The sequence below is a fragment of the Ctenocephalides felis genome, unplaced genomic scaffold, assembly GCF_003426905.1.
Source record: "Ctenocephalides felis isolate EL2017-DRISC unplaced genomic scaffold, ASM342690v1 CF-g0.4_SCAFFOLD_01170, whole genome shotgun sequence".
Lineage (NCBI taxonomy): Eukaryota > Metazoa > Arthropoda > Insecta > Siphonaptera > Pulicidae > Ctenocephalides > Ctenocephalides felis.
The window spans coordinates 72502788-72525805 of record NW_020537324.1 but is presented as its reverse complement, the minus strand read 5'-3'; the positions used below and the strand labels follow the sequence as shown (position 1 = coordinate 72525805).

Sequence of the window (23018 nt, the reverse complement as noted above, 5' to 3'; positions counted from 1 at the left end):
GGTATCCAAAAATTGTTAAGACGCTAAGGAACCTTAAACCGACAACGCCACCTTGTAGAGATAAAAACTACAGTTGGTAAATAAACCATCTAAAGAACAAATCTCAGTTTTAGATCTGAATCTGATTTTTAGAAATACCATTAGAAAGAAGAAACCAGGAAGTGTAAAGAAAAATAAGAAAAAATATATAAAACTTGATAAAAATAAATAAAAACCAAAGCGTTAGTCTAAAAAAATGAAACAAAGTTTTATAATACGATTGACAAACATAAAATCCACTATAAAACGTTTGGCAACTCAAAACTATCCTTATTCTTTCGTAATCGCAAACACAAAAATTGTCGACCCGGTCGGTGCATTGGCGCCCGGGTCGACGCGCCTGTTATGTGCGTATGCAAAATGCGGGAACTAACTGAACGAAAAATTATTATGACGTTAGCAACCATAGACGACGACACCTTGTGAAAATAGTAAAGTTGGTAAATAAATTATCCAGAAAAAAAATTCCAAATAGATTATCAGAAACACCATTAGAAAGAAGAAACCAGAAAATGTAAAAAAAACATACAAAACTTAGTAAAAATTACTAAAAACCAAAAAAATACTCTAAAAAATAAAACTAAAGTTTTAAAATTTAAAACCACCTAGAAAGTAGAGAAAAATGCATAAATTTTAAAACCACCTAGAGAGGAGAGAAAAATGCATCAATAAAATTGATACAGAAGTACATAGTAATATATTTTATTTATTACATTCAGCAATAATTTAAAGTATAGATATAGAAGAAAATAGTATGATCTGAAAATATTAATTACCTAAAAGTAAATAAAATTTTTATTCTATCCTATTGATCAGTCTTTGCGTTCGAAGTCTCATCAGCCTTTTGGGCTGTTACTTCTTCAACTTGAAGAGAGCGATTTCCGAGAATTATATGCACGCACCTAAAAATAGACAAAAAATATAAATACAAGAATTGTATATTAATAAATTATGTTTATACTTACAATATTAGAACAAAAACTACTACTTGTGTGCTCATCGAAAGCCAAAAAATTGCAGCAGGGTGAGTGTTTATCGAAGCATTGTACACTTGAGTGTAAAGTACTCCGGAAAATAATGGTACTGCATTGTCGAATACAGATAACCAGGAAAAGACTTTTCCTAAAAAATACGATTTATATGAGTACGTCCAAAATTGATTGGTGAAAAGAATTTTACCCCTTTCTGAAATTGGTACAACTTTTGACGTCATCGATCTTAGTACTGGGGCGACTACTGGACCAATTGCTGCAAAAACAGCACCTAAAATTTGAGATTTTTTTTGTCATATATTTAATAAGAGTCGAGCAAAATATAAATTAATTCTTTAAATTTAAATTACAGAGCTGGCTTTTTATGGCCTTTGGGAAAGTTTCTCCAATAAGATACATTGATCATGGGGATTTTTTTCAAGTCTTTGACTTCAAATCAAGTGCCAAATTTTTCTTTACACTTCTGGTCGATACTTTTTTATTTACTTCTAGTATGTAATAAGATATATAAATGAGAATATATTTATTTAGTGAATAATTTATTTTTTATTTTTTATTTATTTATATATATATATATATATATATATATACATTATTTTCATATCTCAGACAGAGGTGCCTGGTATGAGAGATTATGAAAAACAGTTTTCATATACAAATTATATATGTAAATAACTTCCAGAAGAAAATCTTTGTGTTAGACAAAAGCCCAAGTGTTAATTTTATTCCAAGAATATAATATTATGCTTTATTAACCATTAAAAGACGTTATTAACTGCCAGATAAAATAAAATATGTTTTAAACAAAATTCGAATTGCCAATTTAGCTTCAAAAATATTGTAGCAATTTTGTTAATGAAATTCGTTACAGTTTCGAATAAAAGGACTTTTCTTAGAACTTACAATGAGTGTGTACTAAATATTCCTTCAATTATACTCGTAATAATAATTAGGCATTTTTTCGTTAAATAAATATTATCATACATCATTACATTTGTCAAATATAAATATCATCTGAGGCAAATGTGTACAAAATTAAATAATCTGTAATAGTTTCTCACATTATAAGAACATGCAGCAACTAAGCATAATTGTAAATCACTATTTATTATTAAAAATGATTCATGATTAAGCAAAACCTTATTTTAGAAATAAACGGTTGAAAATTTTATTGTCACGATTGGAAAAGTTGCTAAATCTAAATTCTTGTTAATAAAATCTATTATTTACAATTACACATGAAAGGGAATTTATGCACTTGCCTTAAGGACAATTGCCTACTTATTTTTAATTTTATATTAAGAGATAAAATTAGAGAATTCAGAAAAAAATGACCGATGATTTTAGTGTGAGAACTATATAGCCGAGTCAATTTTTCAAAGTCTTCAGAAATATTTCCAATTTTGTTCAGTTCTTTTAGATTTTTTTTATTATATTTGTCAGATTCAATAATACTTCAGAATAAAGAAATATTTTTTAACATCATTTTTTGGTTCCAATACCTCAAAAACATATTCCCCTATAAAAATAACATACATAATGTTCAAATATTAAAAAAATATTTTTCTTTTCTGAAATGTTTCCGATTTTGAATAATATTAGAAAATAAAAACTGAAAAATTGGTGAACTTTTTGAGGACTTTATAATTTTGCTTTTTTGATTAGGTTAATACGTACTATTTATAATAATAGACATATTTTCGATTTTCAATAGACTTTATTTTTAAAAGTGGAATTTTTCTTTAAAAAAGTATGCATAAATGACCAAAAAATGGTAAAATTCAAAATCTTTTTGAATATGAAGTAAACAAATCATTGGCAAGAACAAGAACTTAACTTCTCCTCCAACAAGTTAATAAAACTTTTGGGTCACCAATATTTATGCTTATTAACAAAAAAAGATGCCGAGGAAAGCAGAGAAAAAATTAGTGATTTTCCATCAATCCTTCAGAAAATATTTTAAGTTAAAGAACGTTTGATCACGTAATCGATTTTTAAGGATTTTGGACCCTTGATGATATTTGAAATTAACCCTTAACAACGTGCCGTGCTTTTAAATACCTAAAAAAATTTGGAATTCTATTGAAATTTTTTGGATTTTTTACAAATTTCAAGTAAAAAATAAATACACGTGATATTTTACTAGACCTCCTATACCACACGATATTATGTAATTTTTTATTAAAACCTTTTAACTAAAAAAAATAGTTGAACCACACAAAAACAGAAAAAAAACTTGCCTTATTTTCTGTAAACTCATATTTTTCTGTAAACTCATATTTTTCCTAAAAACACTTACCTAAGTAAAACAAATTATCAATTTCTGCCATGGCAAAAGTGATTCTTGCTACTGCATGTCCAGTAGCTCCAATCATAATAATAATCTGAAAAATATTAATAAATTCATATTAGTCGAAAATTTATTCATAACAAACCTTAAATTGGTTAATTGAAAATATTTTAATTCAATCAAAAACAATCTAGATTAATTAAAAACATTTTAGTTTAATTAATATACATATAGTACTTTAGTAAAAAACAATCTAGTTAAGGTAAAAATGTTGTAGTTTAGCTGAAAATATTCTAAAGTTTAATTAAAAAGGTTCAAGCATTGATAAGGATGGGTTCTGATTTAACTGATAATATTCTAGGTTGATTAAAAATATAATTCTAGTTTAACTTACAGTATCTTTCCAACCGAGAACTTTGCTCATCAAAGGAATTCCAACAAACATCGAAATAACATACAAAGCCGATTGAACAGTTTTGAAATTACTGTAAGTCGCAACGTCCCAATTGAACATCTTGCTAACATAAAGATAAGTCATTGGTTTTTCATCTGAAAATAAAAATTTACTTATAAATTAACCATTTAAATTTATATAAAACCAATTGCATAGCATATACAATAATACTAAGATAAGTTTACGCTAGAATGCGGCACCGAGTTGCTAGTAGATTGTTTTTAAATCAATGGCAAGGGTTAATAATAATAAGTTACATAAGTAATACATGTAAATCTTTACATACCTCTTTGTGACGTATATAAGGCCATTATGACCATAAACAGCCATAAATAAAGCCTTCTATGTTGAGGTCGCTTTTTGGTCAAGGTACTTACAGAAGCTTTTACATGCTCCCTAAAAATATAAAATAAATTATCATAATAATTTCTTCCAATTTTTTACAATTAAGCACTTTGAGTCATCAAAGATTGCAATGTATTATTTTTATTTATACTTCAATTGTTTTCTATATTTACTTGTTAAAGAAGTCGGTGATGATATTTTTGGCTTCCCTAAGTGGCCTTTGTGATGAAGTAGTTCTCCAATTTAGTTTCAAAAAAGAATACACCAAAGTTAACATTAACATTGATGCATTTATTGCAAACATTATCGAGTACGATCTGTTGGTTACATCATTGAATAAATATGAACCTGAAAAATAATGTTATATATAAAAATGGAGCTCTCGATAAAATGATCCGCAAAAACTCGAAAACGGCTAAACCGATTTGGCCAGTCTTAGTCTTGAAAAATTCGTGCTGATCAGTAGGTTGCCGAAAAGGTGAGATATTATTTCAAAATCGCGCAGAAACTTCACATTTTTAATTTGAACATTTTTGTAGAAGCGTAATTTGAATGAAACAATGGACGGTGGCTAATACGTCAAATGCCAAATGTTTTTGACAGATGATGTTCAATTACGTTTATAATAGGATAATTTGGGTGAATATTGTTTAATTATGATTAAATTGTAGTAAGTAGTTTTGTTTGTAGTTTTATTTACACACAAAAACGTTATTAAACGGGCCGCAAGTGTTACTAGAAATTCAAAATATCAACTTTTTTGAAATGTTAATATGAAAATGTATTTTTTTGCGTTGTAGCACTCTTCTTTGCAAATCATATTTTTCTCAAAAACGGTGCTCTGAAAGATCTCATTTGTATAATTATATACTCATGGGTATTTATAAAACATTTTCTAGATTATATTATTATTTATTTATGTTATTTCAATTCCGAACCTAAATTTGGTATCGGTAAAAGGAATATTTTGTCGAATAACATTTTCCCAGTTATAATTTCCCGGAATTTATCAAAGAATAGATAGTAATATATGAAGGTCCGGGGTTAAAAAGGTTCACGACCGATGTGTCAAAAACCAGTGAAGTTAAGCATTGTTTAACAACAATATTTGAAAGTAGAGGGAAAAAGATGTATAACCAGCTATAACCTTGATTCTCATGACTTTGCTATCGTGAGATAAACGGTAATCTTTGAAAATTCATAATAAAAGTATTTTCTTCCGTTGGTAGTTTTTTGGCATTAGTTAAAAATGTAATTACTTTGTAAAATACCTTTAAAATTAAAATAAGACATTAAACCTGTTTTCCACCTGGCCGCTCCAAGTTATCCCGCCTTTAGGGTAAAAAAGTCTAGATAACAAACTTTTGAAAGACATCAAAAAAGCACATTTCTACAATGATGAAGTAGCTGACAGTTTTACTAAACGTAGTCAGATAATTGTTCGTTTGAAATATGTTATTTGTTGTGATATAATTGGTTTGATTTTGAAAATATAATTAATATTTGCTCAAAGTGATATTGGACCTTTGTGACTCGCCCTGCTCTACATATATACTTTTTATTAAAATTCCTTTAATTCGTGGAATATTACTTGAAACTTTTCAAAAAGCAGGTCAAAAAAGAAATACTTAATTTATTTTCTATCCATCCTCGCAGAAATTTGAAAATTTTTTATAAGCTCAGTAGTATTATTTACAATTATACACAAAAATCAGAATCCAAAAACAATCTGAAAAACTTGAAACGTAATCAATAAGTCGAAAGACCAAAAAAGACTTGTATTGGATTATACCATGTTTTCTGTAGAAAGTGTATAAAACTTCCAGACAAAATTTAGACAAACTAGTGGGGTTTATTGTTTTTATAATACCTCATTGTATATAGCATTCAAACAACACATCCTTATACACTTAAAGTATTAATTTTTTTTGATTCTCTAGAAATTGTTTAAAATATACCTTACTTAGCAAAACAACGTTTGCCGGGTCAGCTAGTATATATATATATATATATATAAATTCGAAAATCCTGTTATCATAATATTTTTATTTGCTTGTTTATGTGTAAAATACGTACAGCAAATAGTTAGACAAATTCACAGTTCTCTATTCAGAAACAAGCATAAGATAGCGTTGCCATGACAACGCTCTTTTATGAGGCAAAATCGCTCCTTTAATCAAGAATGATTAAAATTTCATTTTTTTGACGGAAATGCGTTACGCCACGAATACTGATACGTCAATGGCCATTCGAAATAAGTCGATATAATTGATCGAGATCTATTATCTAATTTATTACCTAAAGCCACACCAGTCGGCATAGTGCTGAGAAAGCAAACATCCAATATCGAAATCCTCAAAGTTCGATCTCTGGACGTCGTGACGTCAGACATGTAACTGAAGGCTGCTCCAAAAATCGCCACATCACCTCCTGTTAGAGCTGATGGCAAAGTTGCTGTGTAAATCACGTACTCCAGGGGCCAAGAATCTAACAAAAATAGATAGATGAATCTTTTCAAATGGTAAAGTGAGGTTGTTTTGAATTTACTAATTACCTTGAGTGGCATTAATAATAATCATTACAGAGTAGTACAACTTTCCAAGAAGTCCCAAGATCAAAGGTATTTTTCTGCCTCTTTTATCGCTCCAGGCACCCAAAAATAATGACAGGATTATTGGAGCAACATGTCCAGCTATGTTGTTCCATTGGTGAAAATCTGATACAGTCAACTACAAACCAAAAACCAAATATATGTGTCATTTACTACTAGGGTTTATACAAAAACCGACATTTCAGAAAACCGGTTTTCGAATTTTAATTTTACTAAAAAACCGGTTTTAACCGGTTTTCGAATTTTATATAGAAAATAAATTTTTGCTTGAATATTCGGTAATTTATACGCACATTTAGTGTAATTTAGAGCAGTATTTGACTGAATTTATTAACTTCCCGAAGGAGAAGTTTATGTTTTATTATTCATTTTTACAGATAGTGAACAAAATTATTTTAATTTTAATTAGTAGAACTAAAAAATAATAGTTTATCTTGATTAAATAACTTTGAAAATAATTATTCGTTATTTATGCATCATTTTCACATATAAGAATGAAAATTTTTATGACAGTGAAAGGAAAGTTTTCGAATAAATAAAAACAATATATTTTTAAATAAAAAATATTCATTAAATTAAAAGATACATGTTGATACATACTTGTTAATATCAATTTTAGTTGTAAAAGCAATTAAGCTAAACTCGGGTATCGTCTGTTCTGAGCAATTTTAATAAATTAATTTTAAACATTCTAATTGTTTTTTAACTTCCCGTAGGGCAAGTTGTAGTAATCGCAAAAAAATCGGAAATGAAAATTTTTATATATCTTTACGTTTCAGAGGTTTCTGAACATTTTGGCATACCTTAAAAAAATGGATGTATGTGTGTGTGTGTGTGCGTGTGTGTGTGTTGGGATACAAATTTTCGTCGACGATTTCGGGAACACCGATGAAGCGATTTTAATAATTCAGAAAACATTCGATTTGTATTGATAAGGAGACGTGCTGATTAGTTTTTGGCGAAGGCAGGTCTAGCCGTTCCGAAGATATGGGGTAAAAAGTGCCAAAAACGGTAACTCAGTTTTCAAGAGAACGGAGCGTCCGATTTGAATTATTCAAAAAACATTTTACTTGTATTGACAAGATAAAGAACTGTCATTTTAGTATGAGTTTGTTGGAGCAGAGGCAAAACAACGTTTGCCGGGTCAGCTAGTATATATATATATACTAGCTATATATATATATATATATATATATATATATATATACATACTAGCTATATATATATATATATATATATATATATATATATATGTATGGTGTGCGTGTGTATATGTGTCTATTATAAAAAATATAGATAACAATGTATAATGAATAAAAAATATATTTTATGGTTGTGTTTTACTTGTACTTAAAATAAAATGCCGATACTTCAATATTTAACAAATTTCAGAAGTTACGTTCTTATTTCAACACGGTATGTTTTTGCACATGAATGATTTAATATGGTTTGAAATTCTATTGAAAGTTTAAAATTATTGATCAACTTTCATTGATTATTATTTATTATTTTTAATTACTCGAATTTTGAATTGCGGTACGGGAAGTACCAGAAATTTGCCTTGAGGCACAATGCCGTAATTGCCTTAAGACAGACAATATAATTAAAAAAAACTTAGAACGTCTATCGAATTGCTACTTAGACGTGTCCTCTGTTTACTCACAAAATTTCCTGAAATAGAAAATACTCTCATACTTGCGACCAAATTATGCTTAATTGTTTTTAGAGACTGATATAATAATTCTAAGTTTTTTGTTCTTTTATTTTGTGGCTTCTAGGATTGAAAACTCTTTTTTTTAAGTTTGAGTAGAGGAAGTTACTTCTTCAAGAAGAGGTCACACTGATTTAAATTAATATATCTACACTGGTATAAAAATCTAAATTAATATATACAAAACCTTTGTGGGAACCATTGCAGACTGTGATAAGATATCAAATGCTATTGGACCGATATGATTTCAAGAATCAAAACGCTTTCATCTATCTTTTACATTTGGCTATATTTGTCATTTTCCATTTATACAGTGAAAACCGACTTTAATCACTAAAAGACCGGTTTTCGGATTCCATAATTTTCGCAAAATAACCGGTTTTTAAAACCTAAAAACTACTTAAATTGATTAGTTATCTTTTATCACCTGGACTTCGGTGTTGATTTTCTTGTACTCTGGCAAATGACTGCATATAGTTTCGTTATAATTGTGATTTACTGTGCAGGATTTGTGGACGAAAAATGCCTGTTCGACCACAGATGTTGTCATACAGGCCAAATTGTACAGGAACAATGTTGGTTCGACTGTGACTTTTGACCACCATCGGATTAATCGAGATGTTGACACATCTACACTTTCAGTATCCTGGAAAAAATAGAAAAAAATATATATATTAGTAAATCTTAAATGAATCTTAAGTCCTTAACTTATAACTTGTTTTGCTTGTATTTGATTAAAAACCTAAAATAAACAATGTTAATTATTTTTTTTTTATTTTTAAATTTCTAAGAAATCTGGTAAAATCAACATGGGTCAATTGGTATTGATTTTAAGGCTCGGATAAAATTTTTATCTGATGTTTCTATTTGTTTATAGTAACATAAGATAATATGTTTTGATTTTATAATCTTAATTAAAAACTATTTTATTAAATAAAATAAATGAAGTAGTCGACGTGTACTTATATACATAGTGGAGCACAAATCTACTTCTTACTTTGCGAAGAAAATTTTTGTCAAAGGACTACTTTTTAAAATTTTAAACATTTTCGTAATTGTTATAAATATATATTTATTTAACAAAATATTATAATATTGAGTAATTGTTTAAAATACGAAATAAAGAAATAGAGCAAGTTTTAGTCAGAAAATATTTTAGTTTATCTGTGAATATTTTAAATTGACTGAAAATCGTTTAAATTGTCTGAAAATGTCGTAAGTTGTCAGAAAATATTTTAAATTGACTGAAAATATCATAGGTTGTCTGAAAATGTTGAAAATGCTGAAAATATTAAATTTCTTGAGAATGTAAATTATCTGAAAATATTTGAAATTGTCTGAAAATATTGTAGAATGTTTGAAAATCTTGTAAATTTGTTGGAATTTTTGCTTAATTGCCTAAAAATTTAGCTCTAACTGAGGTTTCGGTTCATATTGATAATGTGTAAATATTATTGAGTGTAAATATTATTGATGATAGGTCCGAAAAATCTTAAAAAGAAGTTTGTTGTTTGTTATATAAAAAGTTTTTGTAGGCATTTTAATAAATAAAAGATTTTGTAGAGCAAAATTTGTCTCTAGTTTACAAGGTTTAAGTTTTTTTGACGTCTCAAGATATTGGAAAAAGTTTGATATTAAAATTTTGAGATGTATGTATGAGAGGTAATGTATGTTTGTATTTAAACTAAGAACTAAAATTTAAACTTTCATCAATATTTTCTCGAAAACATTTTTTGTAAATTTGAAATTTTATATTTGCCGTTTAGTTAGCAATTAAAGAAAATTTCCAATAAACAATTTGCACGAATTATCAAGCAAATATAATCATAACAAAAATAACGGAAACATTTCAGAAAAAATGTTCACTTCACAAATTAAAACAAAAACAAATCGATTTTTAAGTTTTTCGAACAAGCTGTTACATGTAAATTTCATAACAACCTGTTTCTGGTTTGCGTCCTTCGTCATTTTAATAGTAAATTTAATCACTAAAGCACCACATAACAATTAATTTAGAGATATTTTATATCAAAATATTTTGAGTTTGAATTTGATTTCACATTTTTACAATAAAATACGTGCACCACGTTTGAACGCGTTGCTAAGAAAGAATTAAATCGTAGGAATCAATGCCCGAAAATCTTTTTATCTTTTTAATCCCTGAATTCAAAGACACATCTCTGATAACAAAAATTTAATAGATTGTCTAGAAATATAAATATTGGTCACATATTCGAACATTAATTTAATTTAAAAAAAAATAGCACCACACTAATATATTTAAGATATTCTATTTCGGTAATAGATGATTTCTCGTTCGCAATTAAACCAAATCTACTAAATAGCAAAATTATCCGGTTGTATTGAATTTTATTAAAATTATATGCATGATGTGGCTTGTTTAATAAATTAACTGTCAACTAAAATTACACAAAAATAAAATTAACTCATTTCAAAGTCGTATTAATTTTTTTTTTAAAGTTGGAAAAAAAATCAAATTTTTTTGTTTACACTACAATAACGATCGCGTAATAAATTATAAACTATCTTTATAGTTAAGTTTTTAATAGCAATCAAAACTAACTGCATGTTCTTAAAAGTTATAGTCCTAGTTTTACCTTTTTAATTGTGATATACATATTTAATTTTAATTCGTTGCAGAAATGCTCAAAAAAATTTTTTCATTCGATTTTATCGAATTTTTCATTTCAATTTATTAAAATGCTTAAGTATTTTACGTAGATACTTTTTCTGATTAACAAAAACTTACAAAAACGGCTCTGTTTATGAAGATTTAAATAATGATTTATTACATTTACTAATAATCATGATAATAATGCGTACGTGCCAAAATGTGCGTGCCCAATTCTTACGTCACTGATAAAGAAGACGATTTTTTATGATACATTTAAATATACAATTAATCCATTGATAAAAATAATGTTTAAAGATAGCGCTAGAGAATTAATTTACTCTTCAGTCAATTTGTTGTGAATATATGTATGTTGCTGTTTCGTAGGTAACTAATTAAATTGTTAGATACTGAATATAAAAATGAAAACATTTGTTAGAAGCATTTTTTTGCCCTGAAACAAGTTGCATAAACTTCCTGAAACGTATAAATAATTTGAACGTATGGTTTTTAATTATTTGAAATTGGTCCAGCGGTTTTTGAGAAAATGTAGACGAAAGGTCAAATATAGGATTACATACAAAACCACACATACTTCTTCCTAATTTGGTACCAAACAAAATCAGAAATAAGGATTATTCGTAAAAATATAAAATTCAGCACGTGGATGTTAAATATAATAGGTTGTCAAATATCTCCCTTCCGCCTTTTTGTATTATAAACCAAGAGCAAAAAAGCGGAAGGGAGATATTTGACAACCTAATATATTTAGAATTCCATTAACAACCGTAGTTTTAATAAGGTAATATGCTCTTAAATTTGAGTCAAACGGAATAACTTGAGTCAAAAAAATCAATAAAAATGGCCAAATTGCCATTTAAATTTCAATATAAATTTTTAAATTCACACGATATATTTTTAACTTTTAGTCACATTATGTAAATTATATTATTAAAATTAAAATTAATAGATCATAAATACTCGATTTTATTTCGAATATATAAATATTGACGATGCTCTGAAAAAAAAAATCATCAATTCAGGGTTGCTTAAATCGTACCCCTTGAGGAAATATTGCCATACTATTTTGCGCAAATAAATTAAATGAAAATCTTTGACTTTTATTGAATCTTCATTAAGTTGGCCCAAGATTAACAATTACTAAGAACTAGAGTTTTTTTTAATAAATTACGTAATTTTACGTTTTTTTCAAAAAGGTGCCTAGTCGCCTAAGTCGTACCACCTAGTCGCCTTAGTCGTACCACTTGGCCACCTTATTCGTACTTATTACTAAAAAACTACAAATATAATTTATGGCGAGATCAAATTTTCTTTAATTGTCAATTCCCAAGTTGAACATAATTAATAAAATATCACTAAATTAAAATACACACATTAATAAAATTTAGTAATCAATATCACTAAATTAAAATGATGATTTCAAAAATTACAACCGCACTTGTAAAATTATTACTTTATTGTTACCTAAGAATAATGATGAAACTGTTATGAAATTTACAGTTGTTATTTGTTACATCCACTTGATATTTTTTAAGTTTGTGCAAAAACTTTGGAAAATTGTATTTATTCATTAATTCTTCGTATTTATCAAAAAAAATCTATAAAACTCACTCTATTGAATCGGTACGAGTGAAGAAAGTTTGAAATTAAAACTAATAAACTAAATCTACAATTTTAATATACCTAATCGATTGTCAAAAAGTAATTTAAATAAACATTTGTAAGCAGAAAAATATCAGCATCAAATTCTTGCTACAATAGGCTTACTATTAAAAAAAATATAAACTCAAGAAATGGCTTACGTTTAAATTATTTCCGATTCTGAAATTCCTCCAGCCTTTGATTTGTAAACATCAATTAAATAATTCTATTTAGCAGTATCACATTATGTAATTTATAATTATCAGACAAAATATATCCGAGGCACTTGAAAAGACTCGAGCTATATTAAAAAAAAGTAAAACATATTATAGTATACAACATCAAAGATGCAACCTAGATAACAAAAACAAAAAAATAAAGCAATCCAAACATCCACAGCTAAAACCAAAAAATAAAATAAATATATAAAAATTTATTATTAAAACTAGATCAAATTAGGCTTAATAAAATAAAATTAGAAGAATCACATACATCAATGGAAATTCTTAATACTATTCAGAAAGAAGATAGTTAACCCAAAACATAATAACAATCGAACTAACTTATTGAATCAGTCTTTTCGTTTGAGGTCTCATCGGCCCTCTGAATAATGGCTTCTTCGCTTTTTTCTTCTTCAACTAGAAGAGGCTTATTTCCTAATATTAAATGAACACACCTGAAAATAAAAGACACATAATAATAATATCAATATAATAATTATTCAAGAAAATTCTGAAAGTGTTAATTAAAATGTGATTTAATACAATTGTACGAGTTAGATATCTTCTATATATATATATATATATAAATAAGTCGGGTTTTCCTTCCTGACGAAATAACTCCAGAACGCACGAACCGATTTCGACAATTTTGCATTCGTTGGAAAGGTCTCGGGCTCCGCAAGGTTTATAGCTAAGAAAATTTAGTGGTGTATGGCATCGTGCCCCAATGCAAATTGCTGGAACTTCACGCACCGTAATTAAAATATCGAATAATGACATTAGTGAGAATTATCAGAATTATGCTTGGTTAAGTCAACGAGCAATTCTTGACGCAAAGAATAATGATGTACACGCACTGAATTTCACCATTCAATCAACAATTGCTGGCGATTTGGTGACATACCAATGATTCCGACTGGTCTTCCGTTTGACTTCAAACGATTGCAATTTCCAGTTCGCGTTGCGTTCGCAATAACAAGCCGCAAGGCCAATCGCTTAGTGTTTGCGAGATAAATTTCAAATAGATTATTTAGAAAATCATTGTTTTTTACATGGGCAGTTATACGTTGCCTTTTCACGAGTTGGAAAACCATCCGCTTTGTTTGTGTTAACGTCGGACCAAAAAACAAAAAATGTGGTTTACAAAAGAGCACTTCAATGAAACGGATAATTTGCGGATTCACTTTCATTTATTTAGAGAAGTTCAACTAAAAAACACTTAATTTTTGTAATCGAAATAAATTCATTACTGTTGTATAATAAAATCAAATTTTTCCTTTTCAAATATAAAACAAACAAAAAGTTTCTTCATCTTTCTCACGAAACCATCTGGTGGCGAAACGGAGTTCGTTGGGTTTGCTAGTTTGTTCATAATGTTGTGATATTTTTCTCACTATATTAATTTTGGTAGGTATATATTTAAAATATTTTTTGTTTATTACTTACAGTATTAGAATGAATACCACAATTTGTGTGCTCATTGTTAACCAAAATATTCCAGCAGGATGAGTGTTTATCGAAGCATTGTACACCTGGGTGTAAAGTACGCCGGAAAATAATGGTACTGCATTGTCGAATACAGATAACCAGGAGAAGACTTTTCCTAAAAAAAATACGATTTATATGAGTACGTCCAAAATTGATTGGTGAAAAGAATTTTACCCCTTTCAGAAATCGGTACAACTTTTGACGTCATCGATCTTAGTACCGGGGCGACTACTGGGCCGATTGCTGCAATAACAGCACCTAAAAATTAAAAAAAAACTAGCTGTAAGTGGAATTCTGTCTTAAGGCAATTAGGGCATCGTGCCATTAGGGCAAATTGCTGGAACTTCCCGTACCAAAAATTATTATTTTTTTTTAAAACAATTAACATTTTTGAAAAAAAATTACTTTGAAAAAATTAGATTTTTGAGAAACTATAAATTGGACAAAAAAATAGTTTTGTAGTAGTAATTTTTTTTTTTTGAAAAATTTTTTTTTTTCTTTATTTTGACATATTGTGGAAGATCTGAACTTTTTTTTCAAAGCATTCGTACTGCTTTAACTACATAGGGACAAAATATAAAGCGCGTAAGCGCCGCGTCGCTGTCTAACGCATAAGCATTGGTACGGAACCGATAGGAATGTTAACAAAATGTATACTTATTGTTAAAATCTCTATAAAATGTCTGATAATTTGATGTGCATATGTCTAATGATCATTTTTGACCGCCAAATGGCTCTTTTTTTTACTTTTTCCTTTATATCTCCGAAACCGCTGGACCTACCTTCATGAAAGTTGTATCGATTTTTCATCTTGTCAATACAAATAAAATGTTTTTTGAATTATTAAAATCGGACGCTCCGTTCTCTTAAAAACTGAGTTACCGTTTTCGGAACTTTTTGCCCCGTATCTTCGGAACGGCTTGACCTGCCTTTGCCAAAAACTAATCAGCACGTCTCCTTATCAATACGGATCGAATGTTTTTTGAATTATTCAAATCGGTTGATCCGTGTTCCCGAAATCGTCGACGAAAATTTGTATCCGCACATACATACACACACATACATACATACACACACACATACACACACACACACACACACACACACATACATCCATTTTTTCTAAGGTATGCCAAAATGTTCACAAACCTCTGAAACGTAAAGATATATAAAAATTTTCATTTTCGATTTTTTTGCGATTACTATAACTTGCCCTACGGGAAGTTAAAAATTAACAAAAAAAGCAACGATTTTTTTATATTTCTTGATTTTTTTATATAATATAATATGCAATATTTTTATTATAAGCAAGCTCAACACATGCTTATAAGCTCAACACATGTAAGAAAAAGAAAAAATCAAAACTATAAATATTTACTACTAATAATCGTTAATATATAAGACACCAAAAACTCATTTATTCCATATAAATGCATGTAAAATGAATGGTGGTCAATATAATATAATCAAAACAGTAAAATATAATCAAATAATACGTGACATCGTCATTTTCATTTCGAAGATTAATTAAATATCGGAAAGTTTGCTTGCATATTATTATTTTTATATATTTATTTGAAATGATATATTAAATATTTTTCTTGCTTCGAACTATAAAATAACCAGATTAATAACATTTGTATGAATTTCACATTAAGGCATCAGGTAATAAAAGGATTAGCGCGTTGAATGCAATATTAATCCTTTTTTTCAAAAAATTGGCCTGAACACTATTATTACATCTAATAAAGCAATTTAAATAATAATAATGAATACTGTACTTTATTCATCGCCTAATATTATATTTATGTGCGTTTACGGTGAATAGTGCGTAAATATTTAATAATTAATAAAAATAAAAAAAATTCGAAACTAAAAACTGGAATTTTTTTCATATGTTTTAAAATTCATCATTTTTTTTAAAATATTTCGAAAAATTTTTTTAAATTTATTATAAAAAAAAAATTTTACTTTGGAAATATATTGAAGTTTTTGTTTTTTTTGAATGAAAAATTTGAAAATATAAAAGCATTTTTTTTCCAAAACCTGTCTTCCCCGAAAACTAATAATTTCTTTCCATCATGATCATTTTTTACACCCTCGGCTCCAACAAACACGTTCTAAAATGACAGCGCGACCGCGCTTCGTACCTGTTCTAGAGACAAAAATATCAATATGCGATAGCGCGCGTAGCATTACAATGATATAATATATGTATTTATTATTAAAATTTATATAAAATATCTGATAATTTGATGAGCATATGTCTAATGTTCTTTTTTGACCGCCAAATGGCTAAATTTTTTACTTTTTTCTCCATATCTCCGAAACCGCTAGACCTGCCTTCATGAAAATTTGATCACTTCTTCATCTTGTCGATACAAGTAAAATGTTTTTTGAATTATTAAAATCGGACGCTCCGTTCTCTTAAAAACTGAGTTACCGTTTTCGGCACTTTTTGCCCCGTATCTTCGGAACGGCTAGACCTGCCTTCGCCAAAAACTAATCAGCACGTCTCCTTATCAATACGAATCGAATGTTTTTTGAAATATTCAAATCGGTTGATCCGTGTTCCCGAAATCGTCGACGAAAATTTGTATCCGCACATACATACACACACATACATACATACATACATACATACACACACACACACACACACACACACACACATACATCCATTTTTTCTAAGGTATGCCAAAATGTTCAGAAACCTCTGAAACGTAAAGATATATAAAAATTTTCATTTTCGATTTTTTTGCGATTACTATAACTTACCCTACGGGAAGTTAAAAATAGGTGGAATGTAATTATTATAATTAGATTGTATATTGTAATTAATATTGCACAGTGAACCCTTCTACAACGCGGTAAGTGCAAAATTTAAAGTATTCCATATCGCGCAATAAGAATCTCAGTTTTTAAGTACAATTCGCAGTGCGTTCGATTTTACAATTAATATGTTGCAAACAATTTCAAAAAAATATGAATTATATTATTGCAAATGAATATAAATTTGTATATTAATTTTATTTACCCAGGTAGAATAAGTTAGCGATATCGGTTAGACCAAAAACCAAACGAGCTAAGGCATGTCCTGAAGCACCAATCATTATTATAATCTGCAACAATAAATAATATCATTAATATCAGTTAGATATATGTATATATATATATATATATATATATATATATATAACATTTACGTGTCATGATGTTATTGATCACATTCCTAAACGGCTTGACAAAATTTATATGAAATTTAATATTCATATTCTAGACTACAAATTGGCTAATGCCTATTTTTCAGACGCTAAGTGAAGTCTCTCATAGTACTACAAAGATTTTTTTTATCTTCCAGTAGGTTAAGTTATAGGTAGTAATCGTCCAAAAATCAAAAATATTTTTTTTATGTTTCAGAGGTTTCTGAACACTTTGGCATACTTTATTAAAATAGACGTGCGTATGTATAGATACAATTTTTCGTCCACGATTTCAGGAACACGGATTAACCGATTTGAATTATTTAAAAAGTTTTTGGCAGAAGTTGGTCCAGCCGTTTTGGAGATACGAAGCAAAGAGTGCAGAAAATAAAAAAAATGTTCCGTTACCGGAAAAGCTTTTCAGATTACGCAGCATCCGATTTGAATGATTCAAAAAACATTTAACTCGTCTTGACTTAATGAAGAATTGATTGAATGTTTGCGAAAGCAGGCCCAGCGGTTTCGGAGATCCAGAAAATTATATTAACTGACATGAATGAATATCAACAACTTTAAAGAACTTTCAAAAATAAAAAAAAGGAACTGAAAAAATTTCAAACAATTTCATAATTTTCAAAAAGATTTTTTAAACTTTTTCAATACTAAAATTTATCCAACGATATTAAAATTTATCCAATGATACTAAAATTTATCCAATGATATTAAAATTTTTCCAATTTATTGGTTATATAATTCTCAAAAAAATCTAATCTGTTCTGAGCTTTTAAAAATTCATAATTATGGTACGAGAAGTTCTAGCAATTTGCCAATTTTATTCATGCTATTTTTCACAATTCATATTTAGAAAACAGCCCTAAATTTCCAACCTGGGGCTTATAAAAATTCAGTTTTTAAGATACCGGAGCGTCCGATTTGAATGATTCAAAAATATGAGTCAAAATGAATGTATGAGTCAAAAAACATTTTACTTGTATTGACGAATTGAAGAATTGATTAAATGTTTCTAAGATAGATCTAGCGGTTTCAGAAAACAAACAATTGCCATGGTCTGGATTAAACGATATGAATGGGTATCAAAAAACTTTCGAGAAAATTAAAAATTTTCAAAAACAAAAAATTAAAATAATTTTCAGTATTTTCAGATTTTTTCAAAAAAAATCATTATAGTCTAAAAAGACGCTTTGATTCAATTTGTTTCAAAGGTTTTCAAAAATGTTCGAAAAAATTCAAAATTATCAAAAGACATGTAATTTTTCTCTTCTGAGCTTCACAAAAAAAACGATGACATGCATCACTAGTTTTTAAACCAATTTTCTTAATCATGATTATTTATAATGCGAAAAAAAACACCACGATTTCGATACGGAAAATTATGCATAATGTGCTCCTGTTAATGTAATAATTATATACATAATTTAAAAAAAAATCATATTTGGGATTTTACTATTTTCATATTCTTTCAATGTTAATTCTCACGCATAACCACATCCTTACAATAAGTTAGTGACTTTTTTGCTACTCCAGGAATTTCCTGGTAAAACAACGCTTGCCGGGCCAACTAGTATATATATATATATATATATATATATATATAACTTACTGTATCTTTCCATCCAAGAACATGACTCATAATAGGTATCCCTATTAACATTGTAATAACATACAAAGCCGATTGAACAGTTTTGAAATTGCTGTAAGTCGCAACATCCCAATTGAACATCTTGCTAACGTATAGATAAGTCATTGGTTTCTCATCTGAAAAAAACCACGATATAAACTAAACTTCATAAAATATTGAGTAATATCATTATTTACCTCTTTGGAATGTATATAAAGCCATGGTAATCATAAACAACCACAAGTACAACCTTCGATGATGGGGACGTTTCTTTGTCAGAGTACCGATGGATGCTTTGACATGCTCTCTAAAAATATATATAATATTTGTAATTTTAAAATTAAAATCAAGTTGTATTTATTTACTTACTTATCGAAGAAATCTGTTATCACATTATTAGCTTCTCGCAGAGGCCTCTGTGTCGATGTAGTCTGCCATTCGAGACGTAAAATCGAATATATCACAGCAAGTGCTAACATCGAAGCGTTTATTGCAAACATGATGTCGTAGGCACGATTTGTGACTTCGTTGAATAAGAATGAACCTGCACAAAAAAAAAACAAATATATTTTAATTACCGGTATACCGGTATACTGAATTACCGGTAAACCGCCCGATTTTTCGGTGGTATTTTTACCGGTATTTATTCCAAAAATACCGGTATTTTCGGTATTTTAACATAAGCGCTATTTGATACATAATACCCTAAAGTTTAAATTTTTCGGAACAAATTTATCTTTAAATTTCACAATCACATAAACAGCTATATCTTCAAGCGATTCTATAAGATAAACAAATGTCAAATATTATCTCAACTCGTCATTAAACTGAATATTCATTGCTTTCCAAAGGGCTTCATATCGTGTTACAATAAATAGAATTGAACTGATAGATAATGATGTTTGTTTCATCTTTTGTAAAAATGTAACGGTTTTTTAAGTGATATTTGCGCCAAAATATTTTATATCGTACAGATTACATCTGCGTAATCTTTATTTTTTTTTAACTTTATACATAATAATTGTGATAATTACTAAATATTTTTGCTTCTTATTACAATTATAAAATATTATTTTTCGAAAACGTTTCGAAGTTTGAAAATACTATAAAACCATCACATTGTTTTAAATAACAATACTCAACAATTATAGTAACTTATTATTCATCGCGACAAAATATCCGATCTTAAATTAGTGTAGAAAAATATTTTTTTTTAAATATTGGAGATTATGCTAATTTAACACATACAGTTTATTATAATAATGTAATATGATCTTTTATGAGTTTTTGGTCTTTCTTACTCATAAGTTTGTTTTTGGTGAAAAGTACTCAATATACTCGATAGTGATAATGAATTAATTAAATTGCATATAGTTTTGTTAAATTATTATTTAAAAAAATAAACTAATTGTTTAATTTTATTGTTTAGTCGAATATAGTTGTAGTTGTATATACATTTTTTTATATTTGTACTAGTAACTTTCAATTTTGTTTACGTTTGTTTGAGATAATAAAGATACCGGTAATTTACCGGTATTCCGGTTTTAAAATGAAAAATTACCGAAATACCGCTATTGAAATTTTCTATCGGTATTGCATTCCCTAATTTTAATCTACAGATCTTGGCATAAATAATTTTCATTTATTACCTAAAGCAACACCAGTGGGCATCGTGCTGAGATAGCAAACATCCAAAATCGATATTCTCAGTGTTCGATCTTTTGGTGTTGTGACATCAGACATGTAACTGAAGGCTGCTCCAAAAATTGCAACGTCTGCTCCAGTTAGAGCTGATGGGATCGTTGCAGTGTAAATGACATATTCTAAAGGCCAGGTATCTAAAAAAAATTGCAAAATTTGAATTTAATTGGAATAATCTCATTTCTTGGTCGAGTCTACGATTTTGTTGATGACGAAAAAAAATTCCAATTTGAATACAGTAAGTATACTCTTTCGATAGGCTGAACATTATTGTTTCCTCTATCGTTAAACATTTTTGAAATATTACAAACAAATACGATTTTCCTTCAGAATACCAAAAAATGTAAAAAATTTAAAAAAATCAAAACTTAAAAAAAAGTCAGTTTCGGAATTTTTCAAAAAATTCAAAATTTCAATATCGTTCTATTGTATAAACAAATGTCGAAATAATATCTATAATAATTAGAAATAAATTTTTAGTTTTGTAGATATTTGTATAAGTTTTATATTTTACTACTAGGTTTTTATTTATTTTCTAGGCTTATTTTTATATTTGTATAAGTAATTTCAAATACGTTTACTTTTTTAAAATTAAAATTGCTTAAAATTAATACTGGTATTTTATCGTTTTTTTTTAATTTTTATCTGTATGGCATTTTTAACTTCCCGTAGGACAAGTTAGAGTAATCGTCCAAAAATCGAAATTGAAAATTTTTACATTTCTCAACGTTTTGAAGGTTTCTGAACATTTTGGCATACTTCAGAAAAAATGGATGTGTGTGTGTATGTATGTATGGATACAAATTTCCAATCACGTTATCGGGCGCACGGATCAACCGATTTGAATAATTCAAAAATATCCGATTCCATTTGATAGGGAAATGAGCTGATTAGTTTTTGGCAAAGGCAGGTCCAGCAGTTACGGAGCTATGGAGCAAATAGCGTAGAAAATAGAAATTTTCGAGCTTTTGAGCGGATCATCCGATTTGTATGATCCAAAAAACATTCAATTCGTAATGACATGGAAAAGTGGTTATTAGTTTTTGGCAAAGGTAGGCCCAGCGGTTTCGGAGATACAGAGCTAAATGTTAAAAAAATGGCAGAATTTGACTGAACTAAGCGTCCGATTTAAATGATTCAAAGAACTTTCTGTTTGTATTGACAAAACTATTGCCTTTGGGAAAAAAAATTGTTTCTAATTTTTTTTTTCATAAAATATTTTTGTAATTTTGGATAAAAAAAATGAAAAAAATGACCCAGGCTCAGCACAGTCTAAGTGCCACTCTGGTACAAATGTTTACCCAAGTGCGTTTAGACTGTTTATGTATTGGAACACTTTTACAATTTTGTGAAAATTATTGAAAAATGTGAAAATGCCGCCATGCTAAGCACAGTATAAGTGAAAATGTCGCACAGAATTATTTGCAAATGCGTTTAGACTGTGACTATACGGGAGCACTTTTTCAATTTTGTGTAAATTAAGCAACTATTTATTTATTTTAAATTGAATTCGAAATGAAATGACGATTGTTAATGTTCTGGAGATAAATTGATTTATGATTTACATTTGATTTATGATTTTTACTCAGGTATAACAAGATAGCAAAAATAATGAAAGTTACAGTATTTGTAATAATATATTTGAAAACGTTTGAAATTTCTCACTGGTTTTTAAAATAAAATTATTGCCGGTATTTCACCGTTCTTTCAAATAGTTATCTGTATTTACTATTGGTTCAGTAAATACTAAATCCCTAACAATATTTTAATAAGTTAATATATCTTTCTATCATATTGGATACCTTGCCTTGCATTAACAATGACCATAATGGAGTAATTTTCAATTTTGTGTAAATTAGGCAACTATTTTTTTTTTAATTGAATTAGAAATGAAATGACGATTGTTAATGTTCTGGAAATTAATTGATTAATGATTGACATTCGATTCGCTCGGATATAACAATAAGATAGCAAAATAATTAAAGTTACAGTATTTGTTATAATATATTTGAAAACGTTTAAAATTTCTC

At 28.1% G+C, this 23018-nt stretch overlaps 2 protein-coding genes across 2 annotated transcripts in view; both read right to left on the bottom strand.

Annotated features, from left to right (window-relative positions):
- Window positions 1–799: 799 nt before the first annotated feature.
- Window positions 800–9079, bottom strand: LOC113367619 (proton-coupled folate transporter; the record flags this gene model as incomplete). Its single annotated transcript, XM_026609209.1, has 10 exons — window positions 800–941; window positions 1005–1161; window positions 1219–1302; window positions 3331–3415; window positions 3716–3870; window positions 4062–4171; window positions 4294–4468; window positions 6419–6607; window positions 6675–6849; window positions 8870–9079. Coding segments are annotated over 10 exons (1437 nt in total), but the record flags the coding sequence as incomplete, so codon positions are not given.
- LOC113368293 (adenylate cyclase type 6-like) overlaps window positions 8975–23018 on the bottom strand; it is a 188364-nt gene continuing 174320 nt past the window's right edge. Inside the window, 9 exon segments of the mRNA XM_026609839.1 lie at window positions 8975–9088; window positions 13300–13412; window positions 14404–14560; window positions 14620–14703; window positions 17483–17567; window positions 19270–19424; window positions 19485–19594; window positions 19657–19831; window positions 20937–21125. Of these exon segments, the coding sequence (XP_026465624.1) occupies window positions 9081–9088; window positions 13300–13412; window positions 14404–14560; window positions 14620–14703; window positions 17483–17567; window positions 19270–19424; window positions 19485–19594; window positions 19657–19831; window positions 20937–21125 (1076 nt within the window). The 3' untranslated portion in view covers window positions 8975–9080.